Source organism: Lampris incognitus, chromosome 5 (assembly GCF_029633865.1).
Source record: "Lampris incognitus isolate fLamInc1 chromosome 5, fLamInc1.hap2, whole genome shotgun sequence".
NCBI classification, from domain to species: domain Eukaryota; kingdom Metazoa; phylum Chordata; class Actinopteri; order Lampriformes; family Lampridae; genus Lampris; species Lampris incognitus.
The window spans coordinates 32380210-32407776 of NC_079215.1; the positions used below are offsets into that span (position 1 = coordinate 32380210).

The 27567-nt window shown below is 40.6% G+C and overlaps 1 protein-coding gene and 1 long non-coding RNA gene across 2 annotated transcripts in view; one reads left to right on the forward strand and one right to left on the reverse strand.

The window, feature by feature from the left end:
- Nucleotides 1-27567, forward strand: part of rnf24 (ring finger protein 24) — a 68250-nt gene that overhangs the window by 15793 nt on the left and 24890 nt on the right. Inside the window, exons 2-3 of the mRNA XM_056280409.1 lie at nucleotides 20729-20878; nucleotides 26941-26983. Coding sequence (XP_056136384.1) covers nucleotides 20736-20878; nucleotides 26941-26983 — 186 coding nt within the window. The 5' untranslated portion in view covers nucleotides 20729-20735. The remainder of the gene's footprint in view (nucleotides 1-20728; nucleotides 20879-26940; nucleotides 26984-27567) is intronic.
- LOC130112886 (uncharacterized) lies at nucleotides 14736-27200 on the reverse strand. The gene is made up of 3 exons (XR_008810265.1): nucleotides 27167-27200; nucleotides 17060-17164; nucleotides 14736-14746 (listed from the first exon to the last, which is right to left on the reverse strand). It is a non-coding gene; the product is annotated as an uncharacterized LOC130112886 (long non-coding RNA).

The following is a 27567-nucleotide window of genomic DNA, read 5'->3' on the forward strand; positions in this document are numbered from 1 at the left end:
AGGTTCTCCAGGAAGGAGTTCAGTTGTGGATGATTTCCGTCACATTCAGAACCATATGACTTACTGTAATTTGCTTAAAAATGTTGTTAATTTCTATCAGGTCCATTACCATTTCCCCTGCTTGACTGCAAATCTTAGTGATTAAGCGAGAAGAAGCAGCTTGATGTGCTTGCTGGGCTAGTAGCTTGCTGGCCTTGTCACCCAATTCATAAGTGTTGCGTCGAGCTTTTGTGAGTAGATATACCGCCCTGTCTGTAGAAAGTAAGTCATATTCTGTGTGCAGACACAGTCTTTCTCTGAAAAGGGTTGGAGTAGGGGAGGAGTAGATATTTATCAATGTCAGCAATGGATCTAGGGATATTATCGAGTTTAGAAGCTATTGCTTTATTTACCCTAGAAGAGTATTCAATTATCTGCCCACAAAGATAGGCCTTGAGTGCCTCCCATAAGGTTGAATGGGACGTCTCTGAAAATACATTAGTTGCAAGCAAAAAACGAATTTGAGAAGCGACGAAGTGTATGCATTGTTCATCAGCTAATAGGAGAGGGTTGAGTCTCCAGCAATGAGAGGACCTGAGGCAGTTAGGTAGAGCTAAACAAAATGAAATGGCACCATGATCTGAAATTATAATACTGTGACATGAGCAGGAGTTTACAGTCCCCAGTAAAGTGGCACCAGCAGCCGTAATCCTGTACGCACCGTGCATAATTTTTTTTTTTTATGATTTTGTTCGTTTTTTTGGCCACTCACGCCGTTTGACGCAAATACATTTGAAGGCGGATGATTGGTGTTAACGTCACTGGCTAATAATGCACGGTGTGTACAGATCCCTGTATAAATCGTGCGTACAGGATTACAGCTGCCGGCGCCACTGCTCCAGTAGTCTATTATAGTCTATTATCATGTATGGTGAACCTTAGAGAAGAAAGAAAAACATTTTTTGGTCAGGGAACTTAAATCTCCAGATGTCTGAAAGACCATTCTGAGTGATGTAATCATTGATAACCTTAGCAGACTTAGAGAGAGGCTGAGCTCTGTTTGACGATCTATCCAAACTGGAGTTGAGAACACAGTTAAAGTCGCCTCCCAGTATCAAATTATAATCATTATTCCCGGGTATAATAGAGAATAGCTTGTTGAAGAAATTATGATCATCACTGTTTGGGGCATAAACATTGACCAAAATAACAAGACTGGTGAACTGTTGCCCAGAGACAATAACAAATCTCCCATTTGGATCACTAATTACCCCTTTCACTTTGAATGGGATATCTTTATGTATGAGGACTACTGTTCCTCTGGCTTTAGCATTGAATCTTGAATGAAATACTTGACCAACCCATCCTCTTTCAAGGTAAACAGCATGATTATTTACAAGATGAGTTTCTTGCAGGAAGGGTACATCCGCATTTAAGTGTTGTAAGTGGGACATAGTTTTCTGTTTTTAATCCAATTATTTATGCCTTTAGTATTTAGAGAGACAAAGTGGATGGGTTGGTTCTGAGTGTAATTAGAGGTCACTGTCATGTGTTATTAACCTGGTTTGAATAGTATAAATGAGCGACAAGCAAACCACGCCAAGGGCTTGGTACTTAATCACTGAAGATGACGGAAATATGGGAGCAACAGAGATGAAAGGGGGAAAGAAAGAAAAAAAACACAAGATTGAGAACGAAGGTTGAGGGATGGTAAGGAGGCAGGGGTTAATTACCTCTACCAGCCTCATAATACTCCTAACCGCCATTGTAAGGTACCTAACTTACATCTGAACTGTTTTAACAAATGTGAAACAAAAGGAAGTGACAAATGTATCTACTTTTGCATTAATGACTGAATGAAAGTGAATACAATGAGATATCGGCAAAATGAAAGTACCACCGTGAGAGAAAAAAAATAAATAAAAAGTTTTAGTTAACCTTTCAACTGTCTTAAGCGTAAATTAGTGGTACTAAATAGTGCAGACTGAAAAAAAGTTTCATAATCCAACAGAACGTTTACCTGCACATCAAAATGACCGCAATAAACACAAGTAGGGATTCACATGAATCAATGACTGAAGCTTGCCTTATTGTTGTGAATTTCAAATTATAACTACATCGTTTTAACAGCTATATACAAACACATAACCTGCCAAAAAGAAATCTACAAAAAATAAGAAACAGCAAAAAGCATCCAGTCACCTTCCACAGAGACTACTCATGACCACCGGAGTGATAGTTGATTGTTCAAGAAACAAATTGATGCAGGGCTTGTGTGTAGCAGACTATTCTGAAGAAATGAAGATGCGTCAGCGGGAAAAAGAAAAATAATTTCTGTCCATTCTTGTTGGTGACCTGGAGTTTGGCAGGGAAAAACATTCTGTATGTAAAGCCAGCATTTCTCAGCTGACTGAGTACACAGCTCTTTTCTATGAGACCTCCACGCTGTAGTCCAGGTAGATGTGTATTTCGGACCCACGGAAACTGAGGGATCCTGCCTCCCTCGCCATCTTCAGGATGTGCTCCTTCGTCTGGTAGTGGTGGATCCATGCGATGAATGGATGTGGGGAATCATTCTGTTTCCTCCAAAGAGTGGGTACTCTGTGAGCCCAATCCACAACTAAAGGGGTGGGAAAAGTGCCAGCACGAAAAATTCCTTTCAGACATGCTTCAAAAAAAGGGGTAGGTTGTGAGCCTTCAACTTTTTCCGGTATGCCCGTTATACAAATGTTATTGTGCCTTGATATGTTTTCCAAATCGTCCAACTTGAATTTGAGTGTTTCATTTTCTTTGTCCAGGGCTACACAGGAGGATTCTAGGGAAACAAGTCTTGTTTTCATGTCATTGAGCGTTGTTTCCATTTGTACAATTGTCTGATCATGTCGGTCAATAATTCCCCGATCAGCAGAGAGTTGGACAATTAGTTTGGCTATGATATGTTCTTCCATGGCCTTCAGCAGTTTCTCCGTGTCCATTAAGGTTAGCGGCGAGTTGCTAGCTTCCACAGCGCTAGTTTGGCTAGTTTGTGCTTTGTCATCACAGTTAACTCCATCATTATCATCCTTTGCCTGTTGGTTATGCTTTTTGTTTAGTTTCCCCATCTTTGGTAGTCTTTCACAAAGATTTACACAAAGTAGAAGTGTGTTCCCCACATATTTTTAGAGCTGTTCACGGACATATGCGCTACAAAGTCAAGACTGCGTGAACACAAGCTAAACAAAAATATTAATTTGCGTGTCTGCATCAGACTGCTTCTGGTGTGAAACGGGAGTTTTAATGTGGAAACTGCCTAGAAATGGGGGGTGCTAGTGCACAGCGGATGGAGTGAGACGTGCATTTGGGAGCCCCGCTCCATTTGTCTTTTATTTGCTTAAACCTACCGTCTTTCTGTCAAGTTTGCTCTCAAAATCCATCACAACCTGTTTGCTCATCTTTGTGTGCCCTGGACTTGCATAAAAAGCTTGAAAATTAAAAAGAAAAAAGCCAAAAACGACCAATCATCAAGCGACATGGCTGACGGTGGAGCTGATAATGGTGGCTGCTCCCTATCAACAGGTGCAATGTTGAAAGAGATGTCAGATGCCATTCTGAAAACCATTAACGACTGGTTTGACCAGTTCAAAACAAAATTAATATCTCTTCAGTCCTCACACAAGCGGCCCAAATGGATTCCATGGACGACACGGCTTCAGATCATAAGTCCCGTCTGACGGCTATGGAGAAAGCAATCCATGAGCTACAGGCAGAAAACATTCGCCTGCGAGCCAAAACTAATGACCTAGAGGGCCATGACCTAGAGGGCCGCTCTCGCCGCAATGATATTAAAATTGTGGGCATTCCGGAAGGAGCAGAGAAGGGAAAACTGACAGAGTTTATAAGCGCCCTTATCCCCAAACTGCTGGGTGAGACACATGTTCAAAAATTGCTAATCATTGACTGTGCACACCGCATCCAGCAGCCAAAGCCCGCTGAGGGACCCAGGCCTCATACACTCATTGACAGGGTCCACCATTACCAAGAGAAGGAAATACGACTTGGCCGACAGCAAACCCTGGAACACAACGGGCAGCGAGTTTCCATCTACCTGGACTACACAGCGGAAGTAATTGAGCAGCGACGCAGATTTCGCGATGTCACACAAACCCTGTGGGAGTTGGAGGTAAAATACAGCCAGCGTTTCCCGGCCAAACTACATCTGCAATACGATGGGCAGCCAAGGGTCTTCACTTCCCCCGGAGAAGCAAAGAGATTTGTGGACGGGACCATGAGACACAACGCGGGAGATGAATTGTCAGGATGGCTCCGCTAGACAGCGGAGATGCTTGTTGAGAGCATTAAGGTATACTTCAATATAACAAAAGACGGTACCATTGTATATTTTCTATATTATTTGAGATGGTAGAGGGGCTTGCTACAGTTTGTTATATTTGTTTATAGGCTGGTTAGTTAGCGGATTGTTAGAGACACTTCTACAAGCCATACGGCCGGTGGTCCTCGTCAGCTGCGATGGGGAAAGGGACGCTTCGTGTGGGGAAGTGTCGGTGGGGAGGGGATTGGGATTTGTCAGTGTTCAATGTTGTTAAGAGCTGCCAGATTTATTGTTTTATATTTATTGCTAGTTTCCACGTTGATATGCCTTTTATGCTGTTTTTGCTTTCACAGCTGTATATATGTCAGTGGTTAACAGTATAAATCAGGTAGATAAGAGTAACATAGCATTGGTTTCACGGAATGTACGGGGGTTTGGTCACGATGTCAAGCGGGGTAGAATGTCCGCACATTTAAAATCCTTGAAAGCTGACATAATGTTTCTACAAGAAACTCATATTAAAGCTACAGAACAGAGGCAACTGAGGGCTAATTGGATTTCTTAAATTTATCAGTCGCCTTTTACATCCAAAGCTAGGGGTGTTGCCCTTCTTCTTCTCAAGAATATTCAATTTCAGCTTGTCTCCATGGTCACAGATCCAGATGGCAGGTATATTATGATTACTGGAAATATGCATTTGCTCCCTGTCACATTACTGAATCTATACGGCCCAAATACTGATGATCCAAACTTTTTCCATAAAGTGTTTGATTTGATTCCAGATCTCAATACCACCAATCTGTTAATGGGAGGCAATTTTAACTGTTACCTTGACTCGTGTCTTGTAGGCTCTCCTCCCACATCCCACCTGCCATTACATCTGTCCAAACATTAAATAAACTAATTAAATCAAGAAATATGGCTGACATCTGGAGACTACAACACCCAACGGACAGAGACTATTAATTTTTCTCTCAAATCCATAAGTCATATCCGAGAATTGATTATTTTATAGTGGACGCAAAATTAGTATCTAAGTATCATAACATATTGATATCAGATCGTAGTCCAATATCGCTAAAACTAAAGCTTGATTTTCCCAAACAAAGTTATTATTGGTGCTTTAACCCATGGTTGCTCACAGACCAAGTGTTTATTAAGTATAAGGCAGCACGGTTCAAAGATTTCCTTTAAGACTAATGATAGTGGGGAGGTGTCAGATTCCATACTCTGGGAGACCCTGAAGGTAGCAATGAGAGGTTTAATAATTTTATTTGAAGCCTCCAAAACAAAAAGGAAAAAAAAGGGAACAGCGCCATGGATCGGTGGAGATTGAAAATATACTCCCAACTCTTGAACAGTTCTACAGGAGCTCTCTCCTACAAGAAGATTACAATAAGATCTTGAAGTTAAAATATGAGTGGAAATGTATTGTCAGTGGAAACATTAGCAAACTCTTACTCAAACTCAGACAGAGACATTTCGAGTTGGGTGACGAACTGGAGAGGCTTTTGGCCAGACAATTAAAGGGGGCACTGGGGAGCCGTGCAGTTCACAAAATTAAATCCAAAACAGGTGATTTGTTATTAACCATAGAGAAATAAACAACCGATTTAAAGAATTTTATTCAGAATTATACACCGCTAAGTCTCAGACCACTAGTGCAGACTTTGCCAGCTTCTTCAACTCTCTCAATTTGCCAAAACTGGATGAGTCAGCTAGGGTAGAATTAGATTCAAATTTGTTGGAGAGTGAATTAATAAAGGCAGTTAAAACGTTTACCTCCGGTGAAGTGCCAGGCCCAGATGGGTTTGGTTGTGAATTTTACAAGGCATTTCATAAGACACTTGCCCCACTTTTATTCAGGATGATTAGGAGCTCCATTAAAAATAACAGATTGCCTAAGTCCCTATATGTGGCAAATATATGTATTTTGTTAAAAAAAAAGGGTAAGGAGGAAAACAGAACCCAGAAGTTATAGATCGATCTCTCTCCTCAACTTTGATCAAACGTTGGTTATAAAAATACTAGCTAACAGATTGGGGGGGGCATATTTCATCAATTATACACCCTGACCAAACTGGGTTTATCCCAGGTAGATTCTTATTTCGCAATGTACGTAGGCTTCTGAACAATTTACACTACCGTTCAAAAGTTTGGGATCACCCAAACAATTTCGTGTTTTCCATGAAAAGTCACACTTATTCACCACCATATGTTGTGAAATGAATAGAAAATAGAGTCAAGACATTGACAAGGTTAGAAATAATGATTTGTATTTGAAATAAGATTTTTTTTTACATCAAACTTTGCTTTCGTCAAAGAATCCTCCATTTGCAGCAATTACAGCATTGCAGACCTTTGGCATTCTAGCTGTTAATTTGTTGAGGTAATCTGGAGAAATTGCACCCCACGCTTCCAGAAGCAGCTCCCACAAGTTGGATTGGTTGGATGGGCACTTCTTTGAGCAGATTGAGTTTCTGGAGCATCACATTTGTGGGGTCAATTAAACGCTCAAAATGGCCAGAAAAAGAGAACTTTCATCTGAAACTCGACAGTCTATTCTTGTTCTTAGAAATGAAGGCTATTCCATGCGAGAAATTGCTAAGAAATTGAAGATTTCCTACACCGGTGTGTACTACTCCCTTCAGAGGACAGCACAAACAGGCTCTAACAGGTACTATTTAATGAAGATGCCAGTTGGGGACCTGTGAGGCGTCTGTTTCTCAAACTAGAGACTCTAATGTACTTATCTTCTTGCTCAGTTGTGCAACGCGGCCTCCCACTTCTTTTTCTACTCTGGTTAGAGCCTGTTTGTGCTGTCCTCTGAAGGGAGTAGTACACACCGGTGTAGGAAATCTTCAATTTCTTAGCAATTTCTCGCATGGAATAGCCTTCATTTCTAAGAACAAGAATAGACTGTCGAGTTTCAGATGAAAGTTCTCTTTTTCTGGCCATTTTGAGCGTTTAATTGACCCCACAAATGTGATGCTCCAGAAACTCAATCTGCTCAAAGAAGTGCCCATCCAACCAATCCAACTTGTGGGAGCTGCTTCTGGAAGCGTGGGGTGCAATTTCTCCAGATTACCTCAACAAATTAACAGCTAGAATGCCAAAGGTCTGCAATGCTGTAATTGCTGCAAATGGAGGATTCTTTGACGAAAGCAAAGTTTGATGTAAAAAAAATCTTATTTCAAATACAAATCATTATTTCTAACCTTGTCAATGTCTTGACTCTATTTTCTATTCATTTCACAACATATGGTGGTGAATAAGTGTGACTTTTCATGGAAAACACAAAATTGTTTGGGTGATCCCAAACTTTTGAACGGTAGTGTATATACCAATCAGGTCGAGGACTCTGAAGTGGCCATCTTGTCCCTCAATGCTGAAAAGGCATTTGATCAGATAGAGTGGCCCTATATTTTTGAAACACTTAAAAGATGGGTTTGGGGATTCCTTTATTGCATGGGTCAAAATGCTGTATCTCTGCCCATCATCCTCTATCCTCACCAAAGGTGACAGATCTGGGCGTTTTGACTTACAACGTGGGGTCAGACAGGGGGATCCTCTGTCTCCCTTACTTTTCAACATAGCCGTTGAGCTCCTTGCAATAGGAATTAAGAATCATTCCAGTATCAGAGGTATTAAGTTAGGAAACCTGGAAAGCCGTGTGAGCTTTTATGCTGATGATACATTGATATATCTCACCAACCCAGAAGCCTCTTGTTTCTCTCTTGTTAGATTTTGTTAAATCATTTGGCAAACTCTGGTTACACAATTAATTGGGGTAAGAGTGAGTTCATGCCACTATCGGAAAGTATAGACTCAGATTTCCATAATGCTCTACCATTTAAACTAAAGTATGATCATGTTGTGGCGGACACTGGGGGCTGTGCCTCTCACCCAGCAGGGCTGTGGACTGGGGGCGTGGTTTACGTTCCCGGGCTCGCTGGTGCAGGGTTGTTCCTGCTGCAGTTTGGTTTTTGTAGTTGAGGAATAAACATCAAACTCGCCTTCGTCTCCTGTGTTTTTCCTCATCCTGCCACATTGGTGACCCCGACGTAATCACCCCATCTGGGCTTTTTGAGTTCGTGCGTATGCCATTTGGCTTGAAGGGGGCAGCGCAAACCTTTCAGAGGCTGATGGACTCGGTGTTGCATGACCTTGCTTTCGTGTTCGTTTATCTTGACGACATTAGTGGCCAGTCCGTCAGCTGAAGAGCACCTGGCGCACCTGAAACAGGTTTTCCGTCGTCTGGACGAACACGGCCTGATAGTCAACCCGACCAAGTGTCAGTTTGGACTGCCTTCTGCAAAATGCGGTGACTTCTTGGGTCACCGCATTTTGCCGCAAGGCGCGGTCCCGTTGCCCTCTAAGGTGCAAGCAGTGGCGGAATTTCCCCGCCCAGTCTCTGTTAAGGCATTGCAGGAATTCTTGGGAATGGTGAATTTCTGTAACCGTTTCCTCCCTCGCGCTGCCCACCTCCTTCAGCCACTTTACGAAGCCCTGCGGCTTAAGAAGGCTAACAACCCTGTTGACTGGACTCCCGAACGGGTCCAGGCCTTTGACGGAGCTCAGTGCGCCCTGGCTAACGCTGCCCTCCTCGCCCATCCCACACCCACGGCGTCCATAGCTTTAACAACCAACGCGTCTGACATAGCTGTGGGGGCTGTGGTTGAACAGCGCGTGGCGAATACGTGGCAGCCACTCGCATTTTTTAGCCGCAAACTGCGAGATAGCGAGCGCAGGTACAGCGTTTTTGACCAGGAGTTGCTGGCACTGCACCTTGCAACCCGTCATTTCCGCTTCCTGCTGGAGGGTCGCTCATTCACGGCTTATGTGGATCATAAACCACTGACTTTCGCCATGTCCAAGGTGACCGAGCTGTGGTCTGCTCGTCAGCAGCGCCACCTAGCGGCCATCTCCGAGTTCACAACAGACATTCAGCATGTGGCCGGGAAGTCCAACCCTGTTGCTGATTGTCTGTCGCGTGTGCTTGTGTGTCCTGTGCACCTCGGTGTGGATTTCTCCGCTATGGCTGCCGACCAGCCCAGCGACCCGGACGTCCTTGCCCTTAGCTCAACGCGTACCGGTCTCAAGCTAGAGGATGCTGTGATGCAGGAAGGCAGTCCTGCCCTCCTCTGCGATGTCTCCACTGGCCGTCTCCGCCCCGTTGTTCCAGTGGCCTGGCGCTGTCGAGTTTTCGAATCGATTCACTCCCTCTTGCATCCTGGAGTTCGGGCGTTGGTGAAGTTGGTCGGTTCCAAGTTCGTCTGTCCTGGCCTCCGCAAGGACGTCAAGGGGTGGGCGGCTGCATGTGTGGCGTGCCAGCGCACTAAGGTCCACCAGCACACTAAGTCGCCCCTCGAACCGTTTCCGATCCTGGCCAGACGTTTCGACCACGTGCATGTGGACCTGGTGGGCCCTCTACCTTCTTCACAGGGTTTTACGCACCTGCTCACAATGGTAGATCGGACCACCAAGTGGCCAGAGGCTGTCCCTCTGTCCTCCACAACATCCGCGGACGTTGCACGCGCGTTTCTTTCCTCCTGGGTCACCCGTTTCGGCACTCCGTCAGATATCACCTCAGACAGGGGCCCCCAGTTTGTGTCAGAGCTCTGGTTGGCACCTGCGCGATCTTTGGGTGTACAGGTACACCGCACTACCGCGTACCACCTGCAGGCTAACAGCTTGTGTGAACGTTTTCACCGGTCGCTCAAGGCAGCGCTGCACTCTCGGATGTTAACTGGGTGGATCGTTTACCTTGGGTTATGCTCGGGTTGCGTTCGGCTCCTAAGGAGGACCTCGACGCTTCGCCTGCTGAGCTGGTGCTCGGTGAGCCGCTCCGTGTCCCTGGGGAATTTTTGCCTGGGAGTTCCGCTCCTCGACCCCGTCCGGCCGTTTATCCTTTTTTGTCCAACAGCACTCGGGTTCCAGGCCCCATTCACCACTGTTTTCCGCGGTCGTTCGTGCCTGCGGAGCTCATGTCGGCTCGTTTTGTTTTTGTACGGAATGATGCTCACTGCTCACCCCTCCAACCCCCATACGATGGCCCATTTTGGGTTCTTGAGACGGGTCCTAAGGGTTTTGTGCTGGATATGGATGGGCGTAGGGAGCGTGTCATGCTTGATGGGCTTAAACTGGCGCACAGGGTGGCAGGCGAAGTTGTGTTTCCGGTCCAGGTTCCCCGTCGGGATCGCCCTCCTTCCAGGACCCCGGCAGTGTCTTCACGGGTTCAGCATTCTGCTTCTCAGCTGGCATTGGACTGTGTTTCCCCTACTGTTTCAGGTTAGGGACGGCACAGCCGTTATGGCAGGCTGCTTAAGCCTCCAGTGAAACACTGATTTTCTTTCCAGGAGTCTCTTCTGGGTGTTCGGGGGGGGGGGGCTGTGTGGCGGACACTGGGGGCTGTGCCTCTCACCCAGCAGGGCTGTGTGCTGGGGGCGTGGTTTACGTTCCCGGGCTCGCTGGTGCAGGGTTGTTCCTGCTGCAGTTTGGTTTTTGGAGTTGAGGAATAAACATCAAACTTGCCTTCGTCTCCAGTGTTTTTCCTCATCCTGCCACAATGTGACATCTAGGGCTCATAATACCATGAAATCCCATACTCTTATTTAAACTCAATTATGCCGATATGCTCACAAAGCTTAAACTGAACATAGAGAAGTGGAGGATTCTGCCATAATCTGTGGTGGGGCATATCAACGCAGTTAAAATGGTGTCTCTCCCTAGATTTTTGTACTTAATCTGCCAAACTTTCTGAAGTCATAATTTTTTAAGAAACTGGACTCCATTATCTTTCCATTTGTTAGGGGATATAAAGCTCATCGCATAAGAAACGCACATCTACAAAAGCCAATAATTTAGGGAGTCTTAGGCCTTCCTGTATTTAGGAACTATTATTGGGCAGCCAATGCAAGGGCATTGATTTACTGGCAATGGGGATTCCCAGGTAAGACGTCTCAGAAGGGATAACCCCCTTGTGGATAACCCCCTTGTGGTTATCCCTCTTGTGGTTCAACGCTTAACCACAAGGGGGTTAAGCGTTGAAACTACAGCAGTAAAAAACTCTTCCCTTTGTACTCTACTTTTTTCTAAGACAGAATCCTCTGATAAATTGATTGGTAATAATTTTATTTTAAGAAACTCTCTTGGGAATCTGAATCAGATCAGAAGTGTTAACAAACTGCCTAATGTCTCAATATACACTCCTATATGTAATAACCATTCCTTTTTGCCATCTCAGACGGATGGGGCGTTTGCTGTCTGGAGGGACAGGGGTCTTGTGACCCTTTAAAGATTTATATATAGATAAAAAGTTTGCGTTATTTAATCAGTTAAAAACAAAATTTAACATCCCTAACTCCTCTTTTTTCATTATCTCCAAATTAGGCATTATGTCAAAGACAAAATTCCAAATTTTGAAAACAGGCCAGAGAGTTGCCCATTTTATAACCTCCTGCAGCTTCCGCCGGACTCCAAACATCTGAGATCTCACTTGGTGTGTCTGTTTACCACCTCTGTATCTGCTAACTACCTGAAGGAAGCCTGGTCCATTGAGCTGAATCTTGAAATGTCTGACGGCATTCGGAATGAAGGTTTGACTAGAATCCAAACTTGCTCGAACAATGTCAGATATAAACTGATCCAATTCAAAGTCATCCGTAGACTCCACTATTCAAAGACCAAACTACACAACATTTGCCCATCCATTTCTCCATTGTGTGATAGATGCAAAGTTGCAGAAGGTTCTCTCGCGCATCTTTTCTGACTCTGTCCTCATTTACACAAATGTTGGTGTGAAATATTCCAGTGGTTCTCCAGAGTCTATGAAAGGGACATTCCTCCTGATCCAGAACTGGCACTCTTTGGATGCTCAGAAACTGCTTTAAGCTATACACCTGAGGAACAGTCAGCATTGATGGTTGGCATGGTAGCTGCCAAAAAAATGATCCTAACAGATTGGAAATTACCTACACCCTCCTGCTTTCAGAAATGGCTCAATGAAATAATCATAATAACACAGATGGAGAGAATACGCTTCCATAAAGCTAAAGCACCCAGTAGATTATTGAGCATATGGGGTCCATTCATTGACTATCTCAAAGAGAAATAATTTTTAATTACAGTCTGTAGTGATGCAACCCAGTACTAACCCAGTACGCTTTACCTTTTATCTGTAGTCTTGTTATACCTGTATCATTCCTTGAAAACTGATGTGAACCAAGTCATATACCTATGTCTGGCAGCTCTTTTTCCCCTTTTGTTGTTTTTGTTTTTTTGTCTGTTAATTTTTGCTTTATTTTGTTTTATCTTATTTGCATGTGTCTTGAATGTAAAACTGAAAATAAAATATGTGGGGAAAAAAAAGAAACTGCCTAGAAATTGCCTGTGTGTACACGTTGCAATCATACTGCATATTCTTTAGGAAATGCAGTTTTCTTGTTTTACAATTTACAATTTCATGTAGCACACACTTTTATCCAAAGCGATGTACGTCTGAGAGGTGGTTGGTTTGTATAGCATTAGGAGTCTAAGCCATGGACACTTACTGGAGACTCGTCCCAACGGGGTTTGAATCCCTGATCTCCGGTGGGAAAGCCAGTGTTCTTACCTACTGAGTTATCCAGCTGCTGCTGCTTGGTATTATTATTATTATTATTATTATTAGTCAGGTTATCACACATACATTTTTATGCTGAATTCGTATTTTGTCATTTTCAACAATATGGCACCCAGACATATCTGGAAACCTCCCAGTGCGGGTATATTTGTTTCCTTACTTACTGTGGTGTATCACAGGGGGTGTATGCTCTGCTGCTATTCATCCATGAACAATCTACATTATTTGCTGGGGGAAAATACTATAGTTGGTCTGTTTATTTCTGTTTTAATGTAATAAAAGTCGGGAAGTAGCTCATGCTGATTGATATGAGTAATTCACTCACCCACACTTGCTCTCATTTCTCAGGAATGTAGCATTGCACTGCACATGTCCTTGTTGGTGGTTATATAACAGGGTGAGGTAGAGGGAGATGTGGAAAAAAAGCAGATGGTGGGAGAGAGGATGGGGGTAGGAGGGCATGATAACTGCATTTCTTTCAAATAGGAGATATTATTTACCATCTTATGTCTTCTGTTTAACTGCTTTGTGTGGCCACATAGAATGCTTATTGTGTGGCCACATAGAATGCTTATGTTTTGTTTTTGTTTTTTTGTTACTGCATGAAAAAACCTACAGATTTAGAATGAATATACCAAAATATTTGTTAAAATAGGCCCTCTGCTATGCAATTGATGTAGTGATTTCTCTTAAGCTCTACCAAGATAGCTTCACTGTGCATTCACATCTTTATCCCCTCTAGTTAATTTTCCAGTCAAGCATACCATGTTGGCTTATGGTGTCCTGAGTAGGCCCTTAAGTTTTAAAGAGGGAAAGAGACTGGAAGGTATTTTTAGATGCAGTCTGTGGAAGCCATTTGGTTCCATGAGGCAAACAAGAGGTCCCTAAGCAGTGAAGTGCAAGTCTTAAACTAAATCTTTTGTAGCCACTCTTCTTCCGAGACCAATTTTATTTGGTAGAAGTTATTTTATTTCCTCACAAAACTATTTATTGAATTTAGTTGGTTGGTAAATTGAAAATTTTAAGTAGTCCTATTTTAACATAACCCTGAAATGACCTTTCAGACAGAGCAAATTGCATTACTTAATCTAATTATTGAAATGTTTTTAGTGTACTTGAAAGTCATCATGCAAACTTACTTTTCTTGTGATTAGAAGTACAGAATTACAACGGTTACAACAGTCAGTGATCCCTACAGTCAGTGAGGTAGTTTTTGGTTCTACTACTATTGTCAAATCAAATTCTTTCTCTGCCCTTCCAATGTGAATTACCATTTCTACCAGGAAGATACAAGGCCTCATCCTGACTTGTCACGTATTGGATTGCCTATGTTGAACACTGACAATGACTGGTTATGAAGCATTATGTTGTGCAGAATTTTGACGTTCAATAGGACAATGATTAAAGAGGGAGGAAAACATTTGAGACCTAATCTGGTGTAGGCCTTTTTTTAAAAAAATAATTTTGACCATTGTACATGTTTTAAGAGCTGCATCAGCAGTTGTATGGCCCTTTTTCAATAATGTGTTTCTGTGATGCCTGAAATGTGTTTTTATAGGTGGTTTATTTACTGCAAAGGGGTAAACCTAGAAGGCAGGGTGTACCCGAGACCTTCTAGCTCAGCGAATCTTGATACTTTCTGTAGGAGTTCTGTGCAGAGGGTGGGAGGCAGTCTCACACTTATGACCTGAGAGAAAGGATGAAGAAATTGTTGCCTTGAGAAAAACCCCAAATCTTGTGCTCTTAATCCTGACCCACCAACCTTAAATGCAGCAATTTATCTCCATGGATTTTGCGCTAATCTGTCGAAGCTCTTCTACACCAACTATAGAGATCTGCAGAGACAAAATAGCTATTTTGATGGAAAGCCAACACATAGGCTGGACAAATTTGACTTTGAGCGATGCTTGAGTATGAGTAGGCACATCCAGTAGAAGACAAACATATGATTCCAGATTTTTGCCAAGCAATGATGCACGTACCAATATTGGTAAACCCAACTCTTAAAGACCCCTTCCAGACATGTTTTAAAACATATTAAATGCTCTGTTTGATATAATAAATTGTTAAAATCCTTAAAATCACATCTATTCCTTCTTCCTCATTAAAAAAAAATCCAGAATCTATAAATATGCAAATCATCCCTGCCCTCAACTACCCACCCCTCCGCCGCTTTGCAAATGGTAATATAGGAGTAATTTAGCCATCCATGTACAAACCAGAAACTGATTCTGAAGAAAAAGAGCAAGTTGGACACGGTCATGTTCAAGTGGACATATCAGAATGGTTATGTATTTTATGTATCCCACTCTACAAAGTTAGAAACGCAACAGTAATAGATAACATTAGCCTTTGGCTTGATTACGTTTTCAATCAGCTAATAATGTATTGCGAATGTTAGATAAACCTTGGTCTCGCTTGCCAGCTCTGACAAGTTATCTACGTTGTAAAGATAAACACTCGGATGCACCGTTAGGAAGAAACGCTTTGAACACCATAGAAAGTCTCTGTCAGGCCCTCCACATCCACCTAGTCTGCAACCAGTCTCTCTCTTGCACTGTCTCTCCTGACCTACATTCACGTCACCGGCTCAGCCACACACCTGCTTTCCATCAAGCTCATCAACCCCAGTAGTATAAGAAAGCTGACTGTTCAACCACTCATTGTCAGATCGTTGTTTGAGCTACTATGTTAATCTTATGCGCTCAGCCTTTCTACAAATCTTTCAGAGTATTTTCTCAGTGTTGTTGCTTGTTAGTCTAATCGTCTTTTCTTTCATCAGTATTGCCACTTTCCAGTTCATCTGCCTGCTTGTCTCGCCTGCTGGTCCCCACTCGCTCCTTCGTCTGCTGCTCCGGCCCAGCTCAGCTCTCCGCCTCCGCCTTTACGCCATCACTTCTCTGCCACCAGCCAGCCTCACTAAACTCCTTTTCCCTACTCCCCTTCATCCCTTGTCTGTATCTTGCAGCTGGGTTCACTAATTTTGCTGTTAAGTCTCTGGAGAAAGAGAAAAACTTACCAGTTGAGCAACATGTCGGCTCTTACTTGCTGTGTCCCCCAGAATAAATGGATGGCACAGCCTCAGGTTTCAATGTAAGTTCTGTGGCAAAACCCAGCTGTTTTTGTGATAAATTTTCAAACGGTGCTCTTGAAAATGGCTACTGTAAACCTGCGTTTTCTCTGGAAGTTTGGCAGGGACATGATTTTTCCAAATAAACTGCAGCCTTGGATTTTCAGATCCTTTGGTAATAAAGACTCACTTTTTCTCCTTTTGGAAACTAGTGAAACTTATAGCTGGCAAAGTTACATCCGATTTCCATATGATGTACATGCATTAAAAATAAACGTGCACTCAAATTCAAAGCTATAGTCCTGAAATTGTCATTTTTGTTTAACATACAGCATGGACAGCATGGTTGTTGCAGTAGTGTTAGATCCCTTGCTAAAAAAAAAGATATTGTTGGACTTGGGTTTCAGCTATGGAAGTTGTAGTACCTTTTGGTAAAGATCTATTACAAGCTGCTTCTAACAAGAATCTTTCCTATACTAACGCTTGTTAAAAAATCCGGTTATGGTGATCAAACAGTCCACTTAAAGTGATAATTTTGGATCTTTCATATCATGCATGGGACTACTCCCATGGTAGCCTACTGAATGGCGCCACCTCCGAAATTTCGTTTATTATCCAAACCGCTTATCCTGCTGTCAGGGTCGCAGGGACGCTGGAGCCTATCCCAGCAGTCATTGGGCGGCAGACAGGGAGACATGCTGGACAGGCCGCCAGTCCATCACAGTGCATCTATACAGCATGGATAAAATTAGTAAATTGCTGGTCATGAAATGTGGGGATCCCAGAAACCAGGCTCCTGGCCCATACTGTAAAAGACAGGGGTCTAGAAAAAAAAAGAGATTAATCTGGGCTTGTTTTAGTGTTTGCTACTGTAGTTCCTCAAACCAAAATGTTGTATATGAGATTAATGAAAAAATCCTAAAAATCACTTCTAGATGAACTCTACCCTCTTCTTCATGCCCACTATGGAAGTTTATAATCGACTATTGTCAAATGAAAATGCAATCCCATTATTGCATTTTAGTTTTCAATGTATAGATGCACCTCTGAAAATCTGTATTGAAAATCACCAAATAACCTGATCGGGTCGGACCCTTTAGTTGACTGGTTAGCGCAGTCGCCTGTGGTCTTGGCTCTCCTGGTTCGATTCCCGGCTGCGGTGGATGGCTTCCCCCTGAATTTGCTACATTGGTGCAAAAAACAAAAACAAAGGCATACTTTCATTTGAAGGCCCTAGCCTACTGTTATTAAAAATGTATTTAAGCAATGCTAAACGATATTTCTTTAACCCAGTGGTTCCCAATCCTTTTTTTAAGGGACCCCTATTTTACCATTGTATACACTGACAACACTGACCACCCCCCATCCATATACAATTACAAAAAAGGGGGAAAAGTAGCATAATTATTTTGAAATAACTTTATTTATATTATACTATGTACTTCTGTAATACAGGACCAGGTAACTGAGCTGGATTGCTCTACTAGCTTAACTCTGTGAATACTGCTGGTGTTCATGTCTACATGGCACCCTTATCCTCGTGAGATTTTTTAAAAAGTTTATATCTTAATAAATAAATTAAGATATAAACTTCTAAAATAACCCTTAAATTTAGTTGTCTTCTTCAAAGAAATTACTTAAATGCTGAGGTGTGTGTGTGTGTGTGTGTGTATGTATGTATATATATATATGTGTGTGTGTGTGTATATATACATATATATATACACATATACATATACATATATATACACATATACATATACACACACACACACACACACACACACATATATATATATATATCTTACACCCTTAAAGTCAAGAGGGCTTTGCGAACCCCCCATCGAACTTTGGCGATCCCTAGTGGGGGTCGGGACCCCCCGGTTGGGAACCAACGGTTTAACCTGTAGTCTGTTTTAGAATTCTTGTTTGAAACAGTTGATATTTTATATTTGTTACAGTACTATAGGCTATCGTCTTTCAGTCGATCAAATCCTGTAAAATAGAGAAGTTGTGTGTTCTATTACATTTTATTTATTCAATAAGTGTACACAAGTCAATTAGATAGTTAACTGGGGGGAAACCCCCCCCCTCCAAAAAAAAACAACCTTTGCTTCAGTTATAGTGATTGACTGCTTGTGGTAAAGCCCTAATAGTGATTATATCATTCTGGATGGATGTGATCACTATAAGCAGTTTTAACTGAATAATGACACATGGAGCTAGACAATGAAATGAGCAAATATGAGAGCGGCAGCAGTTTACAGCCATCATGTTGAACGTTGTGGCATCTCAAATGTGAACACAGTCTTATGTGGTGTGTGTATGTGTGTGGGTCGATGTCAAACAGAGTGATGTGTGTTGTCAAGGTTTTCTATGGGCTTTCTCTCGCCTGGGCTTGAATTTAGTCAGAAAATTGAATCGAAGTCTTGGCTCGTGAGCCAGTCAGTACTGTGAGTGGATGAGTAGGGGTAGCGCTTGTTAAATATGATTTTGATGTACATTTTTACACTTGTGGAAAATAAAATGTGATATACTACAAGTAATTACTTTGTGACTTTTAAATGTAATTTATATGTAGATAGTTTTGATATCAGATTTATCCCGTTAAAACTTGGAAAAACACGTTGTATATTATGGGCTAGTAAAATTTTATCTGGGCTAGCAAAAACTCTGCTTCACTAGCCTGGTTGTTAAAGGGCAACATTTTCCATTCCCCCTCATTCTGTACAAAAAGAACCTCTATGGCACAGCCAAAGCACTCAGGATGTTACAGTAGTATATAACAGCGAATTCAAGTGATCATTTTAAACAATAAACAATTGTTTATGTCAAGCCCTCGGCCTGAAAACCAGTTTTCCTTTGTGTGTAACTGCTACAGAATGACAGATTGGTATAACTGATTTATCAATAAATGGATGCCTAGACCTCATCTTATAGTTGAAATGCTTAAACCAAATCTTATTTTCTTCCTGACAAGCAGCGATTTCATTTGTTTTTGTTAAGTTATCCTGCCAATGACCCATATTCCTTCAGCCATATTTTATGTGCTGCATTAAGACATGTAAGTCTCTTATCCTCATTTTTCCCCAAACTGAAAAACATTTAAAGTGTTTTTGATTGATTAGATGCCATGTTGGGTTAGCTCTCCTCACATGCAGCAGTGAGGCTTCATGTCAAGCTGTGGGCTTGCTTAACAGCAGTATATGGTGAGGGTCTCCAGCAACAGTAAAGATACCACATAGTATTATGTAATCTGACTCCATGGTTCAGATGGATAAAATAACTATTTATCGATGGAGAAAAATCACAAACATCAACTTTAACTACAAGTTATTAACATCTTAATTATTATTTTCCTGGAAAGGTCCTCCCCCTAAGAGCAACCATAAAAATGAGCAACCACAAAAGTGGCAGTGATGTTGATAGTCCTAGACTATATTCATGGATTAATCTTGAATACGCCAGCAATATAAAGTATCGTTAGTCATTTGTTTTTCATGTAAAGGATTTCTTCAGGATTGTTGCTTTAGACATCAACCCATCCTCATGAATAGTATTTAAGATTTTGTTTAAGTTTACATTTTCCCCTAAATTGTGGGAGTACATGAGTTCCTGCATTTCTCTGTAACATGGATGAAATAGAGCTGTGTGGTTTCAGTTGTTTGTGTGCTCAAATAACCAGAAGAGGTCAGCATGGCTGGGACTTCAGAGCTTTAAAAAGCCGGAATTGTAAGTTTATATTGTTTTAGTAGTCAACAAGCGAGTAGCTCTGGTTGTGAATATCCAGCTATTAACAAGGCCCCTGAGAATAAACCATATTGTTTTTTCTATCAGGGCCTTGTTCTAGAGCTATACAGTATTTTCTTCTGTGTGCAACATGAAGGCAATATGAGCATGTGTTTGTCTTTATGTGTGAAAGAGTAACTGGGCATGATTTGTGGAAATAGGGTCATGCAGAGCATTTTCCCTGAGCGGAATACATGGGCTTGGCCTTGTGTCTGCATGTCTAGCTGAACAGGGAGTAGAAAAGAGCTTGGTGTTGTGTATTGATGAACGGATTTGTGCGGGGGAAGGGCTTCAGTACTAGCTTTCAAAAGAGCACAATGCCCATTCCTGTCTTCTCCTCCTCTTTTCTGGATACTTTCAGGCATGTCTGGACTTGTCCCTGTAGTCCATTGAGAGGAAGAACTTAACCCATACCTTGTCTTGTGAAGATATGCATTTTGTAGCCATCTTATTCTGATTCCATAGTAGCATATGTTTTCTTTTGTTTTCGTTTGATTAGCACTATTTTAATCAGAAGATAGACGTTTTAATAGAAGATATAAGACACAAATTATTTCTGCTTGTGTAATTTGTCTCATTAAATGGTTTGCTGGGTCTTGTAGAAATGTATGTAGAAAAAAAAGCAGTTTTGCAGTACCTCATAAGAAGTGAAGCTACAAAAACATGTATGCTTAAATGGGCCAAGTTAAAATTTAATGTCGATGAAGACCAGTGTTTTTGCTTAAAAAAAAGGGGGGGGGACTTATAACTGGATCATTCTTTAAACTGTCTGTGTCTTGTGTGACAATTTCACATAATCTTTATTATATACCATCAGTTTGACTGATTCATATACATATGATATTTAAGGGTTGTGTCAGTTTTCATTGCCATTTTTTTCTCATTGGTTGTCAAATGAAGTTTGATGCATAATCAGAGAATTTCTCATCTTTCTGATTTCCTTTCTTTTTCTGTCTAGACTATCGATGAGCTCCGATTTCCAGCACTACAGTTTCAGGATGCCGAACATAGGGTTCCAGAACCTCCCTCTTAATATTTACATTGTTGTATTTGGGACGGCCATTTTTGTCTTCATCCTCAGCCTTCTCTTCTGCTGCTACCTGATAAGGTAAGAGCCATACCACCTCTTGGTTTTGCTGAAACTTTTTGTTTAGAAGGTGTAGAATTTTGACTTTTTATGATATTTTTTTACTGTTTAAGTTTACCAAAAGTGCCATACAGCAAGTTCTTGAGCTGGTTTGCTATTAAAAAATTTTGCTTTGAAATACTAACAATATTGATTGAATCCAATTAAAAGTGAGCCATGCTTCATAGAATACACCATCTGGTGATTGTACGTGACTTGGGGTTTTTCAGAAGAATTTAATGGATGATGCAAGAACCACATGATGGAATAGAAAATACTGCGTTCGCAGAATCCATTAAAGCAAATTAAGTCTTTGTTGTATGTTATAGTATAATAGTGCATAATTGTGCATTCAGATTAGAAGGGGGAAAGTGCTTATATCTATCACTATTTTTTTCAGGTTATAGCAGCTGAACTTTAAAGATTCACTGCTGGTAGGAATTTTCAGATTGTTCAGAACCTAAGAAACTGCAGATCTCCTCTCCTTAGTTCTAGTTAAAATAAAAACAGCTTCATGGCTGACTCATCAACTCAACTCTTTCTTAATAAATGACCGCCTTTAGCATCCAGAAAAAGCAAATTGACTTGGATGTGTTAATGAATGACATATTAAATCTTCATTTGCATATCATCATGTCATTACATGACATTGCCTTTACCTACAGATTTTTGAAACAGACTTTTGGCATGTAACTTGGGGATGTGTCATTAGAAATAGTAACACAAAGAAAATAATGCACAAATTTGTGAATTTTATGGGGAGAAAAAAAGGGGGAAATCCCCTCCCCCCAAAAAATTGTGCATAGGTGTTTGGATGAACAAATACATTTTTACTATAAATGCAAATATACAACCTGACTATGGTTAAATAAATGTCAAATGATATGTATAAAAATGTTTGTTTTTGTAAAATGTTCAATATGTCCAGAATTTTCCTGGCATGTAATATATCTTGGAAGAAAAACTGCCTTTTGAATTGTTGAATCTGCATTTGCAAATAACAAACGTGTGTTTTCGTTCACAGATTTTGAGGCAAAATTAGCAATAAGCGCAACTCCTCAGATCCATAAATTCATTTTTACCTCAGCCAATTGATACCCTACTAACCCTCATCCAGTTTTTCTTTTATTTTGAGTAAAATATTCAGAAAAATACCCAACTTCTGCTGAAAGATATGCGCAAAAAAAATTAATCAAAGCATTTTCATACATATTGTCAGTTATTGAAGCATGTCCGAGTGTGTGGATTTGTTCATAGTTCAAGATATTTGCTAAGCTGATATTTCTTGACAGAACAATACATATGAATATAATATTTTTCACATCATTATTTCTGATAACACATTCACATATTATCTGTTGCATTTTCAACCTCTATGAGACACAGACATTTGTATTTTTTTCTTACCCTCTTTAGTTTATGTCCCATCAAGGGGCCTTAAAGAGCCAAACTTGATGCAGTTATTTTCCTCAAAACTAGTTAAAATTTCATCATCATTTGCATTCACAGGGAAATGGCCGACATGGTGATACTATAGCAGCCTATAATCCCTTTCCAGGCTTTCACCAGAGCCAATTATGTTTGCTGTTTTCGCCAATCTTTCTTTGCTTAACTTTTCTAAATCTCTCACAAATACATTAAGCCAGTCGTGTTATATATAGAATTATATAAAAGTGCCCAAAAAGGATGCGATAAGCTTGAAATTTTGTGGTTTAGTATCTTATGCAAGGCTGTCAATGAGCAGTTGAGCAGCAAAATGAGCAAAAGGACAACTGTAGTCACTGGCACCCCAAAGGAAAAGCACAACAAAAGCTAACAAATTAACGCTTTAATATTTTACCTGTTAGCAAAGTGTGCACTACTTAGCAGGGTTGTATGTGTCTTTGACTTGAAACTACTCGAATAGGAAATTAAGAATGCTATGATGTATACAATGAATCATTGAAATGTCTATAAAAATAGTGACATGTTTTACTGCTATCCCACCTCCAGCAATAACAATAATATCTAAGAACTTAACCAGAAATACAATCTGTATCTGTTTTTTATCCAAAACATGATATTGGAAATGCAAATTCCTCTAGATTGCAACTCTGCAGATCTCGTAGTGTGCAAATGTTAATGTTTTTTAAGCATTCAGTCTTAATTGATTAAGGACCCTATAACTTGGTTTAATCATAGCTCTTTTGAGATCAAGTGGGTTTACACACACACTAACAAGTGAAAGTTGCTTTTCAATGTAATGTTTTTGGTCCCAAAGGTCAAATTTTATTTCCAGTAATCTTGTACAAGGATTATTTCATTCTATGATGTTGACAAAATCCTAATTCTAAGGTTATTTCCAAAGTTTATCTGCAAATATTTAAGTATTTTAATACTGTATGGCACTTTGGTTTTTGTATGTTGTCAGTTTGGGTCATAAGCTAGTTGCTTGAAATGTTTTCTTTTACTTCTCATAATTTAGTTCTTTCACAAATGGTCTAAAAGGTTCAACAGCACAGTTTGGAGAAATTGGCCAACTGACTTGATAATCTGAATTTAACAAAATCCTACCAGAAAATCCTACCACGAAGATTATGTACATATTCAAAACTGCTTTACTACATTGTGATGATCTCAGCACTCAGCCTTGAAAATAAATCTGACAAATTTTTTTGATTCCCTTTTAAGCCACTCATTCCCCATATTTGGACCTGTTATTCGAACTGAAATTCAGTTGTTTCCCCTGAGGCAAAGGAGGCATGTTTACTAGTCTTTCAGTTTAGCATCATATATTCAAATTCTGTAGGCTAATCAAATTTGCATTGGCCACTGTTGCTTTGGAAGTGGTCTCCTGGCAGTGGTAAACTGTAGAGATAATGTCTAGCATCTTCTACCTAAGACTGAGAGTCAGTGGTTCCCACATTTCACTCCTCAACACCTTAATCTTATCCAGCACCAAAAAGGGTAAGTAGTCTCCATGCACACCTGTTTACCTACATGTCCTCTTTACATGCAGAAAAACTATGCAACTTTAAAAGAAAATTGTCAGATTACCAAGTCATAGTTAAGAAAGACGAAAACTGGCAGTTTTACACCATAAAGAGGCTACTAAAGATGCAGTCTCCCAATGGACTGGCCCAAGATTACTTTGTCCGTAATATGCACCACCAAGCATGAATACACAATTCAAAGCCTCCATACTGAGAGCCCATGTTCTAATTACCAGTATTAATTTTAAACAAGTGGTTGTAATTAGGCTCCAGCATCCCGCGAACCTGAGAGCAGGATAAGCGGTTGGGATAATGGATGAATGGATGGTTGTAATTAAGGCCTTGCTGACAATAAACACAGCAAAAATAGTTTGGCAACAAGTAATAAGCAAGTATTAAGCCTTTTAAATGGTGTAGCAAAAAGGCCGAGCCCAGCGGCTTGTTTGTTGCCAGCTAACAGTGGAGGAAGTGAGAGAGAGAGTCGTACGTTGGAGTTTACATGTGAATACACACAGTGTTGGCAAAGACAAACAAGCACACACAGATTGACACAAGGCCAAACATCACGGTAATGTTCAACAGCCTCCGTAAGGTTAGTCCATAGCCTACATACAACCAAAAACTATTTGGCGGGTGGGTGAATGTCCAGCACACAAAGTAACTGAGAAATATTTCTTGAGGGGTGTCTTTGAAGGATTTGAAAGGGACAGTGAAGGAGGCCTTGAATGGTCAATTCGTAAACGTGTAGAGGTTCATCAATGTGCAAAATAATCAATAGTAGGTTGCGCTTTCACAAAGTAACACACCAACCTACAATAGTTGGCATTCGTTATCATTGCATTTCTCAACAATTTCACTGCAATGAAATTATGATCTTAGTTACAGTAAGAGAGGGCTCGTTTTGGATACCTGTATTTTTCATACAGGGCTTCATGTCATTCCTTCTCAATGCTGTGCTAAAGGGGCCACTGAACAACCTCTCCCCTACACCTACCCTCAGACATTCACCCATGACCCCCCACCCATGACCTTGTCCCCTGCCCATGGGAGTCTCTGCACCTTTACCTGCTGGTCTCTTTCAGAATGTCAGTTTCTCTCCTAGACTGTGCTGCCTGTTTTACAGATCCCTCTCACTCTGCTGCGAGAGGTTAAGGTTACTTGTATTGGAGGTAAATCTTACAAATCTATGGATCTCTTATCTCTCTCTTACTCATACTTTCTACCCTCCTTCCCTCCATAGCTTCTGTGAATTTTTATCCTTATTCTATGTATTTACTGTCCTTTTCTCTCCTATTCTCATTTTTTTCTTTTGCAAATTTATGCCAAAGAGCATGGTTTTAACATTTTGATTTTTTTGTACTTGTATATATTTTCCATTAATCTGAAGTTTTTCTGAGTGTTCGGAGTACTTCACTACCTGTTTTGATGTGTTTTCATATGCTGATGCAGTATATTGATATATTTGGTGGTAATTATGTGCATATATTTTACAAAAAAGTAAAGTGTAGTGCTTGTTTTCACAGGAAACTAAAGTGTAGGCCTAAGGCCTTTGCAAATGAAGTTTTTATTCAAGCTGATTTACTGTCACACCGTTTTGTAAGAGATGTTGAACAGAATTTAGTGGAATTTGTTGCGAAATTTTAACTTTCTATAGTATATCTGTCAGTATTTCCTTAACTGCTCTGCCTGAGGTTTGAATGAAATTTATCTACTTCAGGTATGTGAACTTCTCCTCCTGTGCTGCCAGGTCTCTCTCTCCACATGCTTAGATTACTTATCCTTCTAGCTATACATTCCAAATCTATACATTTACATATAGCATGGATATGTAGGTTTAGTGTGCCTTGCTAGTTTCCTTTTTTCTGTTAACATTATTCTTTAAGTATAGCCAAGGAGGAGAACGGCAAAGTGGCGAGTCCATTAAATGTCTATTAAAAAAAAAGTTCAATATATTGTAATTTAAGACTATTAAGCCATTGAACATTAATCTTAAAGATTAATGAAGTAAAGCAGGTCTTCTAAGTGTATTTTCCGATTAGACTCAAACCTTTAGACCAGGGAATGGAAACTAAACATAAAGTGTAACAGTCCCGTTGATTGCCAAATCAGTAGAAAAGGCCTGAAATTTGTCAAATTAATATGTCTCCCACATTTCAAAGTCACATTTTTTTTTACATTCCAAACAGTTATTACCCAACCACAAATAGGTCTATTATAGCAACTGGAAACTGAGTTGGAAATCAAAGATCCCCTACTCTGATCTCATACCAGTGAATGACGTGGAGAGTTACCCCATAGTTAATGAGTGGGGATACTGCCTTAAGTGATTCCCACCATTTTTCAAAGCTTTTATGAGCATACAAAGAAATTAAGTCAGTTATCGCAGCTCCTTTGTAGAAAGAGTGTCGTTATCTCTAATAATCATATATCACAGTTGCCACCTTTGTCTCTATCAATCCATTATCCGTAGTGGTATGCTACTTTACCATTACCAGTGAAAGGGCAGGGCAGATACCTTTTCTGGGTGTGAGAATCTAGTAAAAGTTTAATGTTTGGTCTTCATGGTCAGACATAGCCAAACCAATGCATACCATGAAATAACAGTAAAAATAAATCATATTGAGGGAGAATGGCTGGTCCACACTCCTAATCACAGACCATAAAAGAGAAAAAACTCAACATAGTACCATTTAAAAGTAACAGTTGAAGCTTCTTAAAGATTGTACAGATTACATTTGGCCATACTTGTGGTGCATTTATATTTAATGTGAGTGTGAAATGTAACATATTGGGTATAATGATACACATTTCAAGCAAGCAATTGCCTTTGAATAAAATCATACAAAATCATACAAAACCCTTAGCCAGATGACTGTTATATAAAATGGTGTCATGTGACTACTTTGTTATATAAAGTGGTATCAAGAAACTACTATGTGGTAAGAAAATCTGTCTGCCCTTTATCCTCTCCTTTTCCTGGGTGTTTTTGACATGTGTCTCCATATTTAATGCACCCAGCTAGAACAAGACACTTGCTAATCCAAAATATAATTTCTCTTTACGTTTCCCTAGGTTACGGCACCAGGCGCACAAAGAACTGTATGCATACAAACAAGTAAGCAGCCCACGAGGGTATACACACACACACACACACACACACACACACACACACACACACACACACACACACATATTTATTTAAAATGCAGTTAGCAGTATTATGTGCAGCTGGTAGGCATTATGTAACTCCAATGAGACAAGCACATCGTGGGTTTGCTGTTAGAAAAAAATGTCATACCTGAGTCTTGCAGTTGCAGATATTTTACAATAGTGAGTTTGCTCAGTGGGTATCTATCCATCCATTATCCAAACCACTTATCCTGCTCTCAGGGTCATGGGGATGCTGGAGCCTATCCCAACAGTCATTGGGCGGCAGACGGGGAGACAGTGGGTATAATCAATTTAATTTTTGCAGCTAGAAAAATTGTATTTGCAGCTGGACAATTTGGGTTCATAGCTAGTTAGGGCTGTCCATGGCCACAAAGCGTAGGCCTTAAGGATAGCTTAGCACTTAGGCAGAGAGCACTGATGGGCCATTATCTTGCCCTCCATTTATCCAATGTCAGTGCAAGAAGCAATTTACGAGGCCTGATAAAAACATGTGCTAGGCAAACAAACGCAGACCCACCGAAGCAGAAA